Source organism: Neomonachus schauinslandi, chromosome 11 (assembly GCF_002201575.2).
Source record: "Neomonachus schauinslandi chromosome 11, ASM220157v2, whole genome shotgun sequence".
In the NCBI taxonomy this organism is placed as follows: Eukaryota; Metazoa; Chordata; class Mammalia; order Carnivora; family Phocidae; genus Neomonachus; species Neomonachus schauinslandi.
Genome location: NC_058413.1, coordinates 5,240,838 through 5,259,835, shown reverse-complemented (window position 1 = coordinate 5,259,835; position 18,998 = coordinate 5,240,838). Strand labels below are relative to the sequence as shown.

Here is an 18,998-nt window from a genome sequence, read left to right as displayed (position 1 = left end):
GCTCCCAGTGAGAGTCTGGGAGCACTGCAGGGGATTTTCCTAGGGTTTTGTGGGGAAGATTGGGAGCGGGTGGGCAGGCGGGGAGCCCTGGGCACGGGGGCTTGGGTCCTAATCCAGGATTATCTCTGAGCATCTCTGCTGGTGAGGGGGGCCACTCAGGACCCAAGGCCCCCTGGAAGGCACAGCCTCCCTGTGCTCACTCCTGAGGGTCTTCCAGATACCCCCTCTCCAGCGCTTTCTCCCCCAACCCCTACCCGTAATCTCCCCCAATCAGTAGAGATTTAATGTCTTCAGAAGCAGGGCCTGGACCTGGGGGGAGGACATCAGGTGCCTGGTGTGCCGGGGAGGGCTGGGACACCAGCCCTCCATATGGACTCGGCACACCCTCCCTCTACTCCCTGTCCTGAAAGGAGGCAATCTTGGCCCAGTCCAGGAGGTTCCCGCCCCTCCCTGCCAGGACCCTTGCTCTCACCTTGGAGCACCTGCCCACCCTGGCTGCCCTCGGCACCCCTGCCTGGCCCTTGTACTCAGGTGAAGAGTGGAAGGGGGCCAACTCTGGGAGCTGTGGGCTGGATGCAGGGCTCAGTGAGGGCAGAAGTGGGCAGAGACACCAGCCTCCTGGGCAGCTGACAGACCCACTGAGCCCTCCATCAAAATGCACGTTCCGGGTCTCCTCCCTGAGCTCTGCCCTGGATCTGTCCTACAGGGCCCCCGTTAGAGTGTGGGGTCCCCGCTGTTCCCTCATGGTGCCCTCAGATGCCCCACACCCCTCTCCCCTTTACCTGCCCGTAGGCCGCCTGCACCTGGGCCTCCAGCTCCCTGAGGAGTGCCCGCCTCCTGGTGGCTGCTGGGCTGGCAGGAGCCTGGCTGGGCCCGGGAGTGCCCTCAGAGGGGCTGGGGTCCCCCGCGGGGAGACTGCCATCTGCCTGGCCCTGGGGAAGGGCCATGGAGACGGGGGCTTGGGGCCTCCTGCTCCCACTCTGGTCGCCCAGTTCCTGTGGGAGGGTGGCTTAGTGGGCAGCTGTGGGTGGGGTCCCACAGGGTCCCTGCTACTCTTTTCTCTGTTCCTCTCTCCACAGGCCCAGGGCCCCCAAATCCTGTAGCTTTCCTAGCTCCCCAAGCTGCTTACACAGTCCCTCCCCCAATCCACCTGCCTCCAGCCCCACGCTGGCCACAGACTGAGCCCTGGCCACCCCCCACCCTGGGCCGCCCTTGCAGACCCCCAGCCGCCTGGTCTTTGCAACCCCCATGCTCGCTTCCCTGCTGTTCTGTCTTGCTCACCGCCCCCTCTGCCCCCTCAGCCCTCAGCTCTGTGTCTATCCCACCTGCAGCCCCATGCCACTCCCTGCACCCTGCTGACATCTGTCCAGCTGTGTCTCTGTGGGTCTCTCTGACTGCACATGCCCATCTCTGTCCTTCCCTCCCTCGGTGGCATGAGAATCTCTCTCACATTGGTCTGTCCATCTTTCTGTCTGTCCACCCTTGCTCTTCCTATTCTCCCCACCATCCCCCCTCCCAGGATGACTCCTGGGTTCTGGAAAGACAGCCCCCCCCAACTCGAGCCTGCCCCCAGACATGCCCCCTTCTCCCCACCCAGAGCCCCAGGGCAGCTCTGAATCCCCCCACCTTCTACCAGCACCTCCCACCTACCTTCTGCTGACCTCCAACCTCTTGCTCCTCAGGGTGAAATGTGGGGCTGGGCCAGACAGCCCCCACTGGCCTCTTGTGCCCCTTTGTTATGCCCCCAGCCCTCTTCCTGCCCAGCTGCCTGGTCTTCGCCTCCCACAATGAGGTCAGTTGTCCTGCCCCAGCTCTGCTCCAGGCCCCTCATGATTTATTCACCTGCTCCCTGCGCCAGCCTTTGTCTGAGGGAAACAGATCCCGCCAGACACCTGCCACCCGAGCTGGTGGCTCTGGCCTTGCTCAGCCACATGAGCGGCCACCCATTCATGTATTCCTTTTGCAAACATCTGAGGCCAGCTGGGACTGAGCCTCAGGGGCTATACAGACTGGGTCTGTCCTGAGGGTCCTGCTCCCAGGCACATCGAACTCAGGAAAGGGCCACAGACAGTCTCCAGGTGCTTGGGAGCACTGGCCCAGACAACAGGGGGGCTTCATGGAGGAGAAGAGAGGATGGGGCAGCCTTTTAGGCATTGCCTACTAAGGTTTAACCCGTGCTCAGCCTTGGATGAGCGCTGGGACCCCAGCAGGGATCAACTGTGAATGTGGAATGTTCCAGGAACTGGCATCCAGCAGGGTATGTTAGGTAGAGGCCCTCAGGAGGGAGGCAGAAGTCAGTAGCCCCTGGAGAGGGTATGGGTGGCAAGAGGCCAGAGAAAATTTCAGAGGGGCTGTATCTTCAATAAGCGTCATGGAGTACCTACTATGTGCCTTCCCAGGTGTTGGGAACCAGTCCCTGCCTCCTGGAACCTTCCAGCCAGTGGGGGATGCACATTCAGCAAGCCCAGAATGACTATGGAGGAGAACAGGCTGTTGAGGGGGAAGAGAATGAGACCTTGCTGTCACAGGGGTTGAGGATGTGGCGTGGGAGCCAAGACCAGAGAGATGGTGGGAGTGACCACCTGAAGGGAAGGGTGGCCAGCAGGCAGAGGGAGCAGCCTCCAGCCCTGAGCATGGCTGAGGATCTGAGGAAGGGTCAGGATTCAGAAGTGAGCGGACGCCGGCCAAGTGGTCAAGGGTGGGAAGGGCTCCTTGTGACCACTCAAGTTGATCACTTGAAGGTTCAGCCTTCCCCAGCCTGCAACCTTCCTGTCTGCCCTTAGGGTTTCGCCTCCTCCTGGAGACCAGAAGGGTACTACATCCCAGGCAGCATTGCAAACATCCTTCAGATGCAGGAATTCTAGCATTTTCTGCAAGATCTTATAGAAGGCCTTCAGGCCGGGATTTCCCTGTGTGCTAACTGTGTGGCCCTCAGCAAGGTATTTCACCTCTCTGAGCCCCAGTTTCCTTATCTGGAAAATGGCAGTTGACCTAGGCCTCCTGGTACCTTTGTGAAAATTAAGTAAAAGACCTAGCAGGTTCCTGGCACATAGGAAGGGCTCAAAAAATGGTGGATGCCACGTGTGACGAATGAGCCTATGTCCAAATGACCATCTAAGAAGGTGGGAAGTGGGAGAAATGTGTGCCCCAAAGTATAAGCCAAAGTAGTGGGGGCATAAACTGGTCAGAGTATAGTGGATAAAAGTGTTTTCCATCAAGAAGCGAAGCCTTGGGGCGCCTGGGTGGCTCAGTCGTTGGGCGTCTGCCTTCGGCTCAGGTCATGATCCTGGGGTCCTGGGATCGAGCCCCGCATCGGGCTCCCTGCTCCGCGGGAGGCCTGCTTCTCCCTCTCTCACTCACCCTGCTTGTGTTCCCTCTCTCGCTGTGTCTTTCTCTGTCAAATAAATAAAAATAAAATCTTAAAAAAAAAAAAAAAAAAAAAGAAGCAAAGCCTTTGTATCTAGGTGGAAAAAGTCCGGCTTGGAAATCCTTCCTCACTTGTATTCAATTAACGACATAGTAGGGTATTCATTTTGATGCCCTTGACTTGCCCAATCCAACTTAGCCAAGCTGGAGCTCCAGCTCCAGTGCCTAGCATGTCCACGTGGATCAGTGGTTGACAGACATGGATGGATGGGTGGTTGGATGGATGGATGGATGGATGGACGGACAGATAGGCAGCTGACTGGATGGAAGGATGGGTAGATGATTTGATAGGCTAGTGGTTAAATAGTTGGTAGATGGATGGATAGACAGGTGGAGGATGGCTAGGTGGGTAAATGGGTAGCTGGATGGATGGAGAGAGAAGTAGGTAGATGTTCTGATGGACTGCTGGTCAAACGTTTGGTTGTTGGATGGGTGGACGATTGGATAGATGGGTATATAGATGGACAGACAGAGAGATGGATGGAGGTAGGTAGATGGCTGGGTGGATGGACTGCTCATGAAGGCTTTATATTCTTCATTGAAAGAGTCAATTAGAATGGAGACCATATCTTACCTATTGTGGTGTTTGCCATGATACCTAGCCCACTCATAGCCTGATACATACTGGTCAGTGTGTGAATGAAACCTTGTGTCTATCTCTTCCAGTCTGAGCTGTGATTCTTCTTTTTATAAAAAAAAAAATTATTATTTAAGTAGGCTCCACGCCCAACTTGGGACTTGAACTCACAACCCCGAGATCAAGAGTCGCATGCTCCACCGACTGAGCCAGCCAGGCAGCCCTGAGCTGTGATTCTCCTGATGGCAAAGAAGATAGCTCCTTCTCCACCCTGTTCCCCACAAGTCACCCCAGGCTTGGCACACAGAACCATGTAGAGATACTATTTCACACTCACCAGGATAACTAAAGTGAAAAAGACAGTAGCAGTGTTGGTAAAGACGTGGAGAAGTTGGGGCCTTCGCAGGCTGCTGTTGGGTTTACAAAATGGTACGGCCACTTCGGGAAACAGTTTGGCAGTTCCTCAAAATGAGCTACCATGTGATCTAGCAAGTCCACCCCTGGGTATGTACCCAAGGGAATTGAAAGCATAAATTCCTGCAAAAATTTGCACACAAATGTTCATAGCAGCCTGACTCATAAAAGCCCAAAAGTGAAACAACCCAAATGTCCATCATTGAAGGAATGGGTAGACAAAATGTGTATGCTCATGTCATGCAGTATTACCCAGCTGTAGACAGGAATGATGCACTATTTTTTTTAAAGATTTTTATTTATTCATTTGAGACACAGAGATACACACACACACAGAGCATGAGCAGGGGGAGAGGCAGGGGGAGAGGCAGAGGGAGAGGGACAAGCAGGCTCCCCACTGAGCCAGGAGCCTGATGTGGGGCTCGATCCCAGGACCCCGGGATCATGACGTGAGCCAAAGGCAGATGCTTAACCAACTGAGCCACACAGGCACCCCAGGAATGAGGCACTGTTACACACTATGACATACATGAACCCAAAAACATTCTGCAAATTGAAAGCAGCCAGATCCAAAAGGCTACAGAGTGTATGATTCCCGTTATATGAAATACCCAGCATAGGCAAATCCATAGCAACAAACTAGATTAGTGGGGATGGGAGGAGGGGCATGAGGAGTGACTGCCCATGGGTACAGGGTGTTTTTTGCGGGGTGATGAAAATGTGCTGGGACTACTTAGTGGTGATGGTTGCACAACACTGTATATACTAAAACCACTGAATGTATACTTTATAAGGGTGAAATCTAAGTAGCAACAAAGCGGTTTGTTTATATTTTTAAAAACTGCCAAAGACAGGTGCTGATATACACGTGGACTGGAGGTGTGGGGATGGGCACAGGGAGGTTCCTGGCCCACTGGGCTGGGAAAACTGTGCTTTTGGACCCCAGCGGAGGAAGCCCCGGGGTGGCCACGGAGCTAGGCCATGGAGCTAGTCCACCGACTTGCCTGGGGAGCCAGAGGACTGTGGGTAAAAGCAGCCCCCTGGAACACCACCGAATAGTGCCGAGCTGAGCTGGGAGACAGCCTGAGAGTGATGGCTGGAGGGTGTGAGCTGGCAGGAGGCTGGCCCAGTAGGCAGGAAGGGGTCTCCCAGGCCTTTGATGCTTGTGTGCAAAGGGAGGGCATGAATGTTCCAGGCCAGAGCAGGTGAATGAACCTCTGTGAACCTTGGTGTCCTCATCAGTATAATGCGAACAAGGCTCCCTCCCTCTCAGGATGTGGTGGAGATGAAATGAGACCATTTCCATGAAAGCTCTTTGTAAGCTGCTAAGTGCCGGGCAGATGTTCCTCCAGCTGTGAGTCAGGGATAGAACCCAGCCCTGGCCCCACCTCCCTCACCCCTCCCAGCCCCAGGCAGCTGTGGGCTCAAATGAGGCTAAGGGAGGCTCCTGATTAGGCACTTTTGGGTTTTCCCCCCAGGCTTTAGGTGGGTACTGCCCCAGGGAAAGATACCTTCCTCTCTCCTGGTGGCTCTGACAGGAAAAACTGGCTGAGAGACGTCTGGTTCAGTCAGGCTCCAGTTCCCAGGGATGACCACCACCCCCACTGAGATACCCCTCAACCCCTGCCCCCACCCAGGAAGGGGCAGCCAGAAGTGGGCTGGGGGTGCCATCAAGGGCCCCGCAGGGAGGCAGGCACTGGGCTCTGCCTGGAAGAACACAGCCCCCCTCAGGCCCAGGAGGTCCTGCCCATTTCAGTCTGTCTGTCTTTCCATCCACCCATATCCCCAGGTCCAGTTGGTATTTGAAGAGTGTGTTAGCACTTAGACTCAGACAAAACATGGTTTGGAGATAACAAGCCTTTGCAGAAGAAAGACTGAGGGTTAAAAGTGAGGCCCCTGAAGCTAGCCAGCCCTGGCTCTAAGTCCTGTTGCCTAGCTGTGTGACCTTGAGCAAGTCACTTAACCTCTCTGGGCTTCAGTTCCTCCTCTGTAAAATGAGGATCAGAACAGTACCAAGTCCTCGGGTGGTAATCTCTGTAAAGTCCTCGACACAGTCCTCAGTCCCTAAGGGTTTGCCGTAATTATTATTCCAGAGAGAGGAGGTGTAAATGGATATGCCTATCGAAATTGCACTCATTCATGCAAGAAGCATTTAATGAGCACCTACTGTGTGCTGGTGCTGGGGACCCAGCAGCTAGCTGGGGACTCAGCCCCGGCCGTCTGGGGGCCCTGAGCAGTTCTGTGGGTTTGGGTGGGGCCGGATGCTGGTAGTTGCTGTGTGATGCTGAAGTCAGTACCCTTCAGGCAGGGTACACGGCGCGGAGGTGCAGGTGAGCCTGTCCGGCCCTGTCCCCGCCACACCCAGCCTTGCCCAGGGCCAAGCTCCGCTCAGGGACTCGGTGCATTCCTGGGTGGGGCGAGAAGGGGGGTGTGTGTGGAACAGACCATAAATATAAGACCACTGGGCTCGCCGCCACTTCCTGCTGCTTGCTCTTCCACGTCACCGCGACCTAGTGAGTAGGGTCTGGACCACGCTGGGGGCGGGGGGCGGGGGGGCGGCGGGGGGCAGGACCCAGGCTGAGCCACCCCCTTCTCGGTGCAGCTCCGTGGGGGGATCCTCTTTCACGCCCTGTCTGTTTGTCTCTCCCAGTGCCGCCCTACACCATCCTCTACTTCCCCACCCGAGGTGCGGGCCCTGCTCCTTCAGGAGGGCGAAGGGCACAGGCGGAGCCAGGCCGCCCGCCCAGGCTGCTTCCTGGGGTCCCGCCGGGGCCGGAGGCTGGACGAGGCGTCTCGGGTCGTGGGGCGGGGCCGGGAGGGCGGGGGCGGGGCCAGGTCCGGCTTTCCCAGGGCCGCATCCTCTCGGTGTCCTGGCTGGCTTCACTCTGTCCGCATCCTGCCGCACCATGGGCTGGGGTCTCCGCCTGTCTCCCTCTCCATGGTCTCCACTGTTCCTCCGTGGCTCATCTCTTCCGCAGGCTCTGAAGCTTCTGTCCGGTCCCCACACTCCTGACCCCCTCCCCAGGGCGCTGTGAGGCTGGGGTCTCTGCACACATCCCACCACCCCATTCTCCCCTCCCCCAGGGCGCTGCGAGGCCATGCGCATGCTGCTGGCTGACCAGGGCCAGAGCTGGAAGGAGGAGGTGGTGACCAAGGAGAGCTGGCTGCAGGGCCCGCTCAAGGCCTCCTGTGTGAGTGACTGCGCCCTGGCAGGGGACAGGTGCTGGGCCTTCGTGGGGCAAAACCAGGGTGGGGGGCAGCTGAGCTCAGCGTCTCTTACTGACCCATGCCACGCCCCCCCCCAGCTGTATGGGCAGCTCCCCAAGTTCCAGGACGGAGACCTCACCCTGTACCAGTCCAATGCCATCCTGCGACACCTGGGCCGCACCTTTGGTGAGTTCTGAGGTCATGGGCAGTCCAGTCCTGCAGAGTACCCGATGGGTCCCACGTGGATGTCCTGAGAACCAGAAGTCCTCCCACATGGAGGACAGGCCAGATGACCCTAAAAGAAGGGGCAGGACCTGGGTTAGGAGGGCTCTGCCAGCCAGATGGTGCCAGATGCATTCACGGTGCCCGTTTCCCAGAGGACAACTCCGAGGAGGCCGCCAGCCCCCACATATGTGCTGATGTAGGCTAGAGGCCACTTAAGGTGTGTCCAGGGGCTTCACAGTAGGCCTCCTGCCCATTTTTTCCTGTTTTGGCCTCTCTTGAATCCAGAAAACCCATGCTCGCAGTGAGCAAGCCTGTGGCCTTGTTATAATGGTGGCAGGCACATGGCTGAGAGAGGTAGCTGCCTCTTTTTTGGCTAACTTTGGGGGGTCTAGACCAGCTCTGGGTCCCAGCAGGATGTGGCAATCAGGGAAGGGGACAGAGGAGTCTTGGTGGCAGCCAGGCCAAGCCTACCCTGACCTCTGTGGGACCCAGGGCGGGAGGACGAAGGCCTCTGACCACGGCTTGCCACCTCGTCCTGCCCCTGTGCTCTCCTGCGCTGCACATGGACCCACCAGTCCCCAAAGCCCAGTGCTGTCCGGGCGCCACAAACAGCTGTCCCTCCGGCCCAGGGCACGCGCACCAGAGGCTTGGTTCGCCCTTGCAGGGGGACAGATCTGGGGGAGGGAGCTTGGGGCCATTTGGGCAGGGAATTCCTGAGTCTCAGAACGGGACTTAGGACGTGACCGCGAAGGGGCATGGTCCTCAGCTGGGCATGTCCCCTTGGGCTTTTTTTTTTTTTTTAAGATTTTATTTATTTATTTGAGAGAGCGCGAGAGCTATATAGAGCAAGTTGGTGCTTGCAAGCGGTGGGAGGGGCAGAGAGGGAGGAGGAGGGAGAAGTAGACGCCACACTGAGCTCAGAGCCCTATTCAGGGCCCGATCCCAGGACCCCCAGATCACGGCCCAAGCTGAAATCAAGAATCGGTCACCCAACCGACTGAGCCCCCTGGGCTTTTGGAGATGGGAGCGGCAGGGCTGGGCAGAGCGGGCCCTCCGTGGGCACCCCATCCTGAGCCCTGAACCTGATCCACTGCCTGGCTGCTGACCCAGGGCTCTATGGCAAAGACCAGCGGGAGGCGGCGCTGGTGGACATGGTGAACGATGGAGTGGAGGACGTCCGTAGGCACTGCAGCCGGCTCATCTACCGGAGCTACGTAAGCACTCAGGGCTGGGGCCCGGGAGCTCACCCAGGCCAGGCATGCTGGGGGCTGCCACTGGATCACTGCCCTTTGCAGGAGGAGGGCAAGGCCAAGTATTTTCAGGAGCTGCCGGGGCACCTGAAGCCTTTTGAGACCCTGCTGATCCAGAACCAGGAGGGCCAGGCCTTCCTTGTGGGCGACCAGGTGAGTGCTGGGTCCGGCCCGTGGTAGATCCATTTCTCAGAAGGGCACACTGAGGCCCAGAGGGGAGCCACGGCAGGTTCGCTGGAGCAGCCAGGGTCCTGGCTCCCTGCGGCCCCTCCTCTTCTGACCCTGCTCAAGCCCTCTTCTGACCTCTGTCCTGCAGATCTCCTTCGCTGACTACAACCTGCTGGACCTGTTGCTGAATCACCAGGTCCTGGCCCCTGGCTGCTTGGACTCCCACCCCCTGCTCTTGGCCTATGTGGCGCGCCTCAGAGCCCGGCCCAAGCTCAAGGCCTACCTGGCCTCCCCCGAGCACATGAACCGCCCTGTCCATGGAGCCCAAAAGATATGAGCCCCTTCAGCCTCCCCTGGGAGAAAGCCTGGCCTTTAGAACCAATAAACACCAAAAGAGGAAAGCTGTGCTGTGGTCCCTGAGCGGCTGGAGGGCACAGGGGACCCCCTGCCCCTTCCCAGGCTGTCTCGGGGAGGACGAGGGTCGGGCTGGGCGTCCAGGCCCTGGAACAGAATTAGGCGCCTGGAGAATTATCTGCCAGGAGACAGAGCAGTTCCAGATCCAGACAGGAAGATGAGACCCTAAGCCTTGAGGATCCACCCCAGAGGACTTCTGCAGGAGGGAGGTGCCCTCACCGGGGGCAGATGTGGTGGCCACCACCCGGGGAACCCCGTCAGTCTGAGAGAAGGGCAGCCATGAATGTGGCGAACAGTCGCTGACATCTGAGAGAGCCACAGTGTGGGCGCACGGTCAGAGGCTATGCGCACATGGACCCTAGTAAGTGACGCATACCCTCGGGGGTTTCGCACGAGCATCAGTGTGGCTCATTCTCTGGTGGTACCAGGGGTCACCCCCAGGTTGGTGCGGCAGGTGGCCAGCAGGGCCCAGCAGGTGTGTGGCTGAAGGCAAGCCTGGAGCTCCTGGTGGCCCGGCTGCTTGGGGACGGAAGGAGGATGCACTATCCCCTTCAGCTCCGGAGAGCCTCTGTCAGCTGCCGGTGGGAGTGTCTTGCCACCTGCCCATCCTAGCCGATCTCTCCATCCTGAAAAGCTGTGGCCGCCTCCTGCTTGGCTCCTCCAGCTGGCCTGCATCTCCTATGAGCTCATGGAGCAAGGTGGAGTCGGACAGTTCCAGACTGCCAGGCACTCCTTGCTGCCCTGCGGACAAAGTCCACAGCCTGACGAGCCTGCCAGGCCTTCGCTCGTAAGAACTCTCCACCCTCCAGAACATTCCCCCCGGCCCGCCCTGCCCACTTCACCTGCTGCCCCTCCCTGCCTTGGTCCCTGCGATCCCTGCCAGCACTCCCGACCCGCTCACTGCCCACCACCGCTGGCTCCACTCGGGGGGCATCCTGGCCTGCCCAGTTGTCTCCCCTCAAACCGCCCTCCTGTGAGGTCAGAGATCAGATCTGGTTCCTTTCTGTCCCCCTGCCCCCGGGTGAGGTGGCTGAATCCGCTTTACCTGTCAGAAGCCATGTGCCAACACCAGCAAGGGCGGACTGCTTTGGCAGCGAGCTGGCGCCCATCAGCCCAGTCGGTCTGACTGGCGTCTTCCATCAGAGGCCTGCCTGAATTCACAGGCCTGGTGCCCCGACCCCCCGCCACCATGCTGGCCCTGTGTGGGGACTTAGTTATCTCATCTAACCCCCTCAAGGGAGGAAACCCAAACTCAGAAGAGTGAGGCAGTAAGTTGACGTGTCCAAGGCCACACGGCTCAAACGGGAGAGGCAGAGTTCAAACCCAGTCCGAGGGACTCCCAGGCTTCTCAGGGGTGGTCCCCGGCGAGACGTGGGAGAGAGTTGGGGGCCAGAGGGGAGAGCAGGAGGCCAGTGCAGGGAGCAGGAGTGACCCAGGAGTCGGCAGGTGCCAGAGGCTAGCTGAGGCGCCTGGGGGAGTGGGCAGGGACACTGGCCTCCCCCGTAGAGGACTTGCCGGCCACAGGGAGGACTAGGAGTTGATCCCAGCGCACTGGGGAGCCACCGCAGGCTCCACCTTGAGCAGGAAGATGACGTGAAAGAGGACATGGAAGAAGAGTAGCCCCAGTGCACAGGAGGCTGTGGGAATCGTGGAACTCAATACCCTCACCCTACAGATGGGGAAACTGAGGCCCGGAGAGGGGTTCACTGAGGAAGGCGGGTATGACACTCCCAGGCTGGAGGCCTGGCTGCCCCTCAGAGGAGCCCGTGCTCAATGGACTTCAAGCAGAGCCTCGTGCGGGGAGTCTTGTGTGCTTTGGGTTTGGGGGGCCGGTTGACAGTTTGGGTTTCTAGAGGACAGCGGGCCTCTTTGGGTGGAATGTACCAGGAAGGGCCCATCGGTCCCGAGAGGACAGGGGTGGGACTCTGAAGCTCCCGTTGGCTTGGGGGCAGAGTCTGTGGTCCTGCTTGCATCATGAGCCTGCCCAGGGCGCCTGTAGGGCAGGGCTGAGGCCTGTGCGCCTCCTCAGTGCCCCGTGTCCTCTTAGCCTCCCCCAGAGCATGTTCAACTCGCAACCCTGCCTGGTGTGAGGGGGGCAGGCAGCCCCGGCCAGTGGCTTGTGGTGGGGAGCGCAGAACCCTTGGGCCGCGGTGGTTCACAGCGCAGGCAGACAGGACAGCAGCCATAAGGAGGCCACAGAACAGGCCTGGGGGACCGTCGGGCATCCTGTGGGTCCCAAGGCAGCAGGAGGAAAGTTGCTCTTTTGAAAGCTTCCTGTGACCAACAGCTTCCATCTTCTGTGGGGTAACTGGGCTGGGCATTTCGATTGTGCAGCTCTGTGGCCCCAAGGAGGTGGGTGGAAGAGGCTCCCTGCAGCCAGGAGGAGGGACCCTGAGGAGTGGCAGGGCCCCTGTTTGGGCAGCTGGGGAGAGGCTGGGAGCCCCTCCAGCTAGAGAGGTGACAAGTGACCCCCCCAAGGTTGAGCTTTCTCCAAGCAATGTCCCAAGCACTTCTCATATATTAACTCATTTAGTCTTCACAGGAGAACCTGCCCAGTAGATGCTACTAATATCCCCATTTTACAGATGAGGACGCTGAGGCCTAGAGAGGTGGAGTAACCCGCTCAAGGACAGACAGCTGGTTAAGAGACCACGGCAGGATTTGAACTCAGGCTCTCCGGCCCCACAGCCTATGCTTGGAATGACTCTGCTATAGGAGGCTTGAGCCACGATTTTTTAATATCCTGGCATAGGGTGACTGCAGTTACCTGCAGGGGCTTGGTAACTCTGGTGACCCCTCTAATTATATGGGGGGACAGGAACCCTAAGAGAAAGGTTGGGCTTCCAGCCCGTCAGGGGCAGAAGTGGGGCTAGTTCCCATTTGAAGACTGGAACATTCAGGGACTGCTGACTGGGCTTGCTCCCCGCTGGTTACAGAGTAAAAGCTCCAGTTCTCCCAGGGCTCCCGGTCCTCAAGGAGCTGCCATTGACTCAGATGGGGTAGCATCAAGGGGGCCGATGTCGGTTCACCTAAGGCAGCTGTGGGAGGGTGGGGATGAGGGGTGCAGGGAGTGACCCCAGACCTCAGGGGTACATCTCGAGGCCGCTTCAGGGTCTTGGGTTCAGGTCTCAGCTTGTGGGTCTCACCCGCCCCCCCAACAACACTGCCTTTGGTTCCATCCCACCCTGCATCCTGCCTCCACCACTTTCTCCCAGCTCTGTTAGGGTTCCCAGATGACTCTGACTTGGGCTTCCTTCCACCACAACCCCCCCACCCCATGCCTCTTCCCTACCCGGCCCCGTGGGTGCCTGAGGACTCTCCCTGCCCTGGTCTGGGACCCTGGGACCCTTACCCCATGCCACAGCCAGGGACAAGCGGCCAATCCTCTACAGGCCTATTTTTTCTCCTGTCATCCCGCTGGTCACAAAGTGCCCCATTGTTTTACCAAGCACCTCCTATAGCCAGACACTTGGCAGGTCTTAAAGCCTCCATTTTACAGATGAGAAAACAAACAGGTCAGAGCTAAGCTACAGAAACATTTACCCTCCCTCCCCGCGAAATGCTGAGTGTTTGGGAGGTGTTTTTGGCAACGAAACGACACTTGAGCTCGAATCTTCCCGTTGGAGGACTTCGGGCAGGGTGATGGGGAAGCCTTTTTATCTCTATCTCTAGATGGGATCGCCCACAAGATCAGGAAACTAGCCCAGGATCCTGGGGGCATGAGCTTTGCTTGCTGCCTCTTCGACTTACTTTCACGAGCCTTGTTCTTAAGAGCAGCGCCCAGGGGAGAAAATAAAATGAAGCCGTTTGGCTCATCCATCATCTGCCTTGTCAGCAAGACTGGATTCTGGCTTGAGGGTGTGTCAACAAGGAGAAGGTGGCTTCTTGAAGATTCAGGCTCAGTACGCTTGTCTTGGAATAGACCTACTGGTGAGGCCACATCTGTGGAAAGTCACCATTTTGAGAGTTTGGAGCAGTTGATTTTTTCCTGTTATTTCCAAAATAGGGCAACTCCAACTTCGGCGCGCACACTGGGATGGCCGCCCAGCTGCAGGCTGGCAATGTCCCCGTGCTTCTCTTCCTGCACACCCCCAGCCCCCACCACCCTCTGCTGCTAGCGGGTCTTGTCCTCCGGACCCCTGTGACCCAGGCCCAGGGCTTGGGGGAGCGCGAGAACGGAGCTGGGTCCATCAGGGTCCTCCCCTGACCCATCCTAGAGAGCAGCTGGCCAGGGGCCAGGGCTCTGTCAGAGGCCAGAATTTTCTTTTCTGTTCAAGAGGCTGCAAGGATGTGAATTCAGAGCAGACTGGGGTTGGTTATAGCTGAGAGTGGAGCCATGCACAGAGAAAAGTGACTTGTGTGTGTGTGTGTGTGTGTGTGTGAGAGAGAGAGAGAGAGAGGGAAGGGGGGAGGGAGGGAAGGAAGGAGATTTTTTAGGTCCCTGGGCCCAGCTCCCAAAAGGCCAACTCCACTCTGTCCTTCTGCTTGTCTGGGATCTGTGATTAACAAACTATCTTTTCAATGACAATTGCTTCCTTATCTGTTGGCCTTGCCATACCTAAATAAGAATTTAAGCTAAATTTAAAACAGAGACCTCATGCAACAACCACCCAGCCAAACTACTCCTGAATTTCTGACTCAGAGACAGAGCTAATAAATTCTGGTTGTTTTAAGTGGCTAAATTTTAATGTGATTTGTTAGGCAGTGATAGATAATTAGTATCAAGTCAGGACCAAGCCAACACCATATGGCCGCGATGTGAGGCAGAAAGTGTTCAGGGCTCACACTGCAAGGCGGGTGCTCTGAGGTCTCCTGAGCTATTTTCCAGAGGCTTCCTGGTTCCTTTGGTGGAGGCGTGATGTCTTCTCTGAGGTCACTCAGCAAGGCTGTTGGTCAGTGCTTGGGACAAAGGCACATCCTTCTGATTCTGATGCTCCTGATTACCGAGGCCAGTGTGGCCGAGTGCTGACGATGGGCATTCCAACAATGCATCTTCCCCACGCAGCTTGTTCATGTTGAAGAGACAGGAGACCCGGAGGTTAAGAGAACAGGTGATGAGCTCAACTTCAGGTCCCAACTCTGTCCTTCATTGGCTGTATGATCCTCAGCGAGACACCCAAACAAGATAACCACCCAAAAACACTCAGCACAGTGCCCAGCGCATGACAAGTGCCCAGGAGACGGCTGACAACAAAATTTTAAGAACCCAGCTTTGCAGATATTATCATCACCATTAGCTTTGGTGTTACCTCAAAGTCTTGAGAAAGCCATACCCCTTCTTTCACCATGTATTTTGTACAAATAAGCAATTGGGCAAGAGGGAAAAAATAGCTGGTGTCTTGACCTCTAGCAAAACTTGAAATTTGACATTTTCAGCCAAGTCATCCCTTGGGCTCTGGAGTACAGGATGAAACAAATAAATATTACTACGTTATGATTTCCTCTCCAAGTAAAATTTTTTAAACCCAATTTTTTTATGATTCAATTTTGAAAATCAACATATTATTTAGAAATCAAAACCAGGGGTCCCTGGTGGGCTCAGTCAGTGGAGCATGTGACTCTTGGCCTCAGGGTCATGAGTTTGAGCCTCACCTTAGGGAATAGGGATTAGTTAAAAATAAAATCTTGAGGTGCCTGGGTGGCTCAGTTGGTTAAGCGTCCGACTCTTGATTTCAGCTCAGGTCATGATCTCAGGGTCATGAGATCAAGTCCCCACTGAGCACAGAGCCTGCTTGGGATTCTCTTTCTTCCTATGTGCCTCCCCTGCTTACACTCTCTTGCTCTCTTTCTCTCAAAAAATGAAATAAAATAACTAGGTATTTATCCAAAGGATACAAACAGTGATTCAAAGGGGCACATGCACCCCAATGTTTATAGCAGCAATGTCCACAATAGCCAAACTATGGAAAGAGCCCAGATGTCCATCGACAGATGACTGGAAAAAGAAGATGTGGGATATATACACAATGGAATATTACACAGCCATCAAAAAAAAAATGAAATCTTGTCATTTGCAATGACGTGGATGTAACTAGAGGGTATTATGCTAAGCGAAATAAATCAGTCAGACAAAGGCAAATACCATATGATTTCACTCATATATGTAGAATTTAAGAAACAAAACAGATGAACATAAGGGAAGGGAAGGAAAAATAAAATAAGATGAAAACAGAGAGGGATGCAAACCGTAAGAGACTCTTAACTCTAGGAAACAAACTGAGGGCTGCTGGAGGGGACGTGGGTGGGGGGATGGGGTAACTGGGTGATGGGCATTAAGGAGGGCACTTGATGTAATGAGCACTGGGTGTGATATGCAAGTGATGAATCACTAAATTCTACCTCTGAAATTAATAACACACTATATTAAATTAAATTGAATTTAAACAAAATAAAATCTTAAAAAAAGAATCAAAATGAAAGTGATTATTCTAATCACATCAAACAGGTTGAAAAACTACCTTTTCAGACCCAGGCCTTGATATGTGATTTGCTTAAATAGCGTATTACGGTTCTCCAGAGAAACAAAACCAATATGAATATCTTTACCTATAGATTTACATATATATATATATCTATTTATGTCTATGTCTGTATCTATCTATCTATAAAGAGGTTTATCATAAGGGATTGGTTCACAGGATTCTGGAGGCTGAGAAGTCCCCCAATCTGCCATCTGCAAGCTGGAGCCCCAGGAGAGCCAGTGGTGGGGTCTGAAGGCTTGACAGCGGGAGAGCTGAGGACGATTCTGGTCTAGGTCTGAAGGCCTGAGAACAGGGAAGGCTGAGGGCAGGAGAAGACGGATACGCCAGCTCAACAATCAGGCAGAGAGCGAATTCAACCTTCCTCGGCCTTTTTGTTTTATTTCGTCCCTCAACAGATTAGATGAGGCCCACCCACACTGGGGAGGGCCATCTGCTTTACTCTGTCCACCCATTCAAGTGCTAATCTCTCTGCTAAACACTCTCATCGGCACACCCAGAAATAATGTTTAGCCAGTAATCTGGACATCCCTTGGCCCAGTCAAGTTGACCCATAAAATTAACCATCACAAATTGCTTGGGTAGTTTTCCCTTTTGTGTATCAGGCACAGTCCATGTATTTATCTATTTTTTTTTTAAGTTTTGCATCTGAGCCCTCCATGATGATCCCTCTAGATCTGTATCTTCAGCACTTGCTCTTGCTTCCACTGTGCGGGACAGCTGTCTCCCTGCACGCTGCTCCCCTTGCCTCTAGATCTTTTCTCACCCAGCGCCATTCTTCCAGGACTAGTCCGATCTGGAAGCCTCCCTGCCTTGTGGTAAAGGCTGATGCCTGCAGCCTGGAGCTGGCCTGAGCTATTTTTGAAGCTGCAGCTGCTCAGCATTCACTCGGGTCAAGGTGTGGAAAGTGGAGCGTCGCTTTGCAAACCAGTGGTTTGTACCATTTCTCTGGGGCGTGGCCCCATGTCTCCCCTCTATGTGTCCAAAGCACTTCTGGGCCTCCAGGTTCCAAGGGCACATTTGGTTTTGTGCAGGAATGCTCGCTGGCGTCTGTTTCCTTACCATACGACTAGAAATGTTTAGAGAGAAGGGATCACCCTTTTATTTTCTTTTTCTGTTCCCACTTTTTAACTGAGCTGCAACTTACATACAGTAGGTGCACTTAAGTATACTGCTCCATTAATTTTTTACGTATGTGTACAGTTCCAGCCCTGCCTCTTGAAAGACTTCCTCTCTGTTTGCTGGTGTCACCGGAAGTGACCATATCTGTTATTTGCTACATAACAAACCATCCCAATGTGCAGTGGCTTAAAATAATTCACATGTCTTATTTCTTGGGTTGGCCTGGTGGCTCCTCTGCTCGGGCCGACTCGATGGGGGCTTGATGGTCTAGGTCACCCTCACTCCCACATGTCCCATGGATAGAGATGGCAGGAATGGCCTTCTCCTGGATCCCTTGTTTCCCGGGAGGCCAGCCCAAGCTCGATTGTGCAGGGGCAGAAGGGTTTCCAGCAGCAGGCAAGGGCAAGCCTCAATGCTCAAGTGGCCTCTTCCACTTTTGTTGACATCCCATTGACCAAAGTGAGCCACATGGCCAGGTCCAGATTCAGGAGGTAGAGAAATTCTTTACCCCTTGATGGTAGGAGCACCAAATTCATATTGCAGGGGGGCGTGTGTAGGAAAAGGGGAAGAACCTGTAGTCAGTTTGCAATCAACCACTGATGCTCTTCAGGCAGAAGGTGAATGAGCACAGGTGGAAGGAACAGAGGTACAAGCAAGCAAGCAAGGAAGTGAGTATGTTGGTAGTTTTTAGGGTAACCCTCAGTGAATAGAAACTGAGTACGCCATATACACGAGTAGTGAAGAAAAATGGAATGCTGTACCCAATCAATCCAAAAGAAAGGCAAGAAAGAAAAGAAACAGAACAGACAGGGAAAATAGCACAAAAATAAGACAGATTAGAACCCAAATACATAACAGCAATTCCATTAAATGTAAATGGACCACTCACACAGATATGCCCAATTGATTTTTTGTTTCTTATTTTTAAAATTATTTATTTATAAGACCTGATCTGAGATCAAGAGCCAGACTCTCAACCAACTGAGCCACCCAGGCGCCACACCAATCGATTTTTTTTCAAAGATGAAAAAACAGTTCGATGGAGGAAAGAACCTTTTCAACAAATGGTGCTGGAACAATTAGACTGCCGTTGGCCAACAGATGGAAGAAAATGTTCAGAATCTAGGCCAGGTGAAGATTTCTTAGGTTCTAAGATTTTCTTAGTGACTTTAAAAGCATGACCCATAAAAGGCAAAATTGACAAATCAGATCTCATAGAAATGAAAATGTTTGCTCTGCCAAAAGTCCTATTAAGAGCATGAAAAGACTAGCTATGGGTGGAAGGAAATCCTTGCAAACTACCTACCCAGAGAGAGACTAGTACCTGGAACATACAACAGATCTTTCAAACTGAACAGTTAAAAAACCCAAGCAATTCTATTTGAAAATGGGCAAAAGACATGAAGATACATGTTTGTGAAAATGATGTACAGATGGAAAATAAGCCCATGAAATGATGTTTGGCTTCATTAGCCACTAGGGAGATGCAAATTAAAAGTACAATGAGATATCACTACACACTTAAAAGAACGGCTAAAAAAAAAAAAATAGTGACAACACCAAACTTTGGCAAGGATCTGAAGAAACTATCACTCGTATATTGCTGATAGGCATATAAATTGGTACAATCACTGAAAAACAGTTGGGCAGTTTCTTATAAAACTAAACAGGCAAATTTCCATGTGACCCAGCAATGCACTCTTGGGCATTTATCCC

General features: G+C 54.4%; 1 protein-coding gene across 1 annotated transcript; it reads left to right on the top strand.

The window, feature by feature from the left end:
• The first annotated feature begins 6,830 nt into the window (after window positions 1-6,830).
• LOC110576049 (glutathione S-transferase P-like) lies at window positions 6,831-9,667 on the top strand. Its single transcript, XM_021685132.1, has 7 exons — window positions 6,831-6,930; window positions 7,068-7,103; window positions 7,502-7,608; window positions 7,723-7,810; window positions 8,960-9,063; window positions 9,145-9,252; window positions 9,416-9,667. Coding segments are annotated over exons 1-7 (633 nt in total). The 5' UTR covers window positions 6,831-6,929; the 3' UTR covers window positions 9,605-9,667.
• Window positions 9,668-18,998: the final 9,331 nt, after the last annotated feature.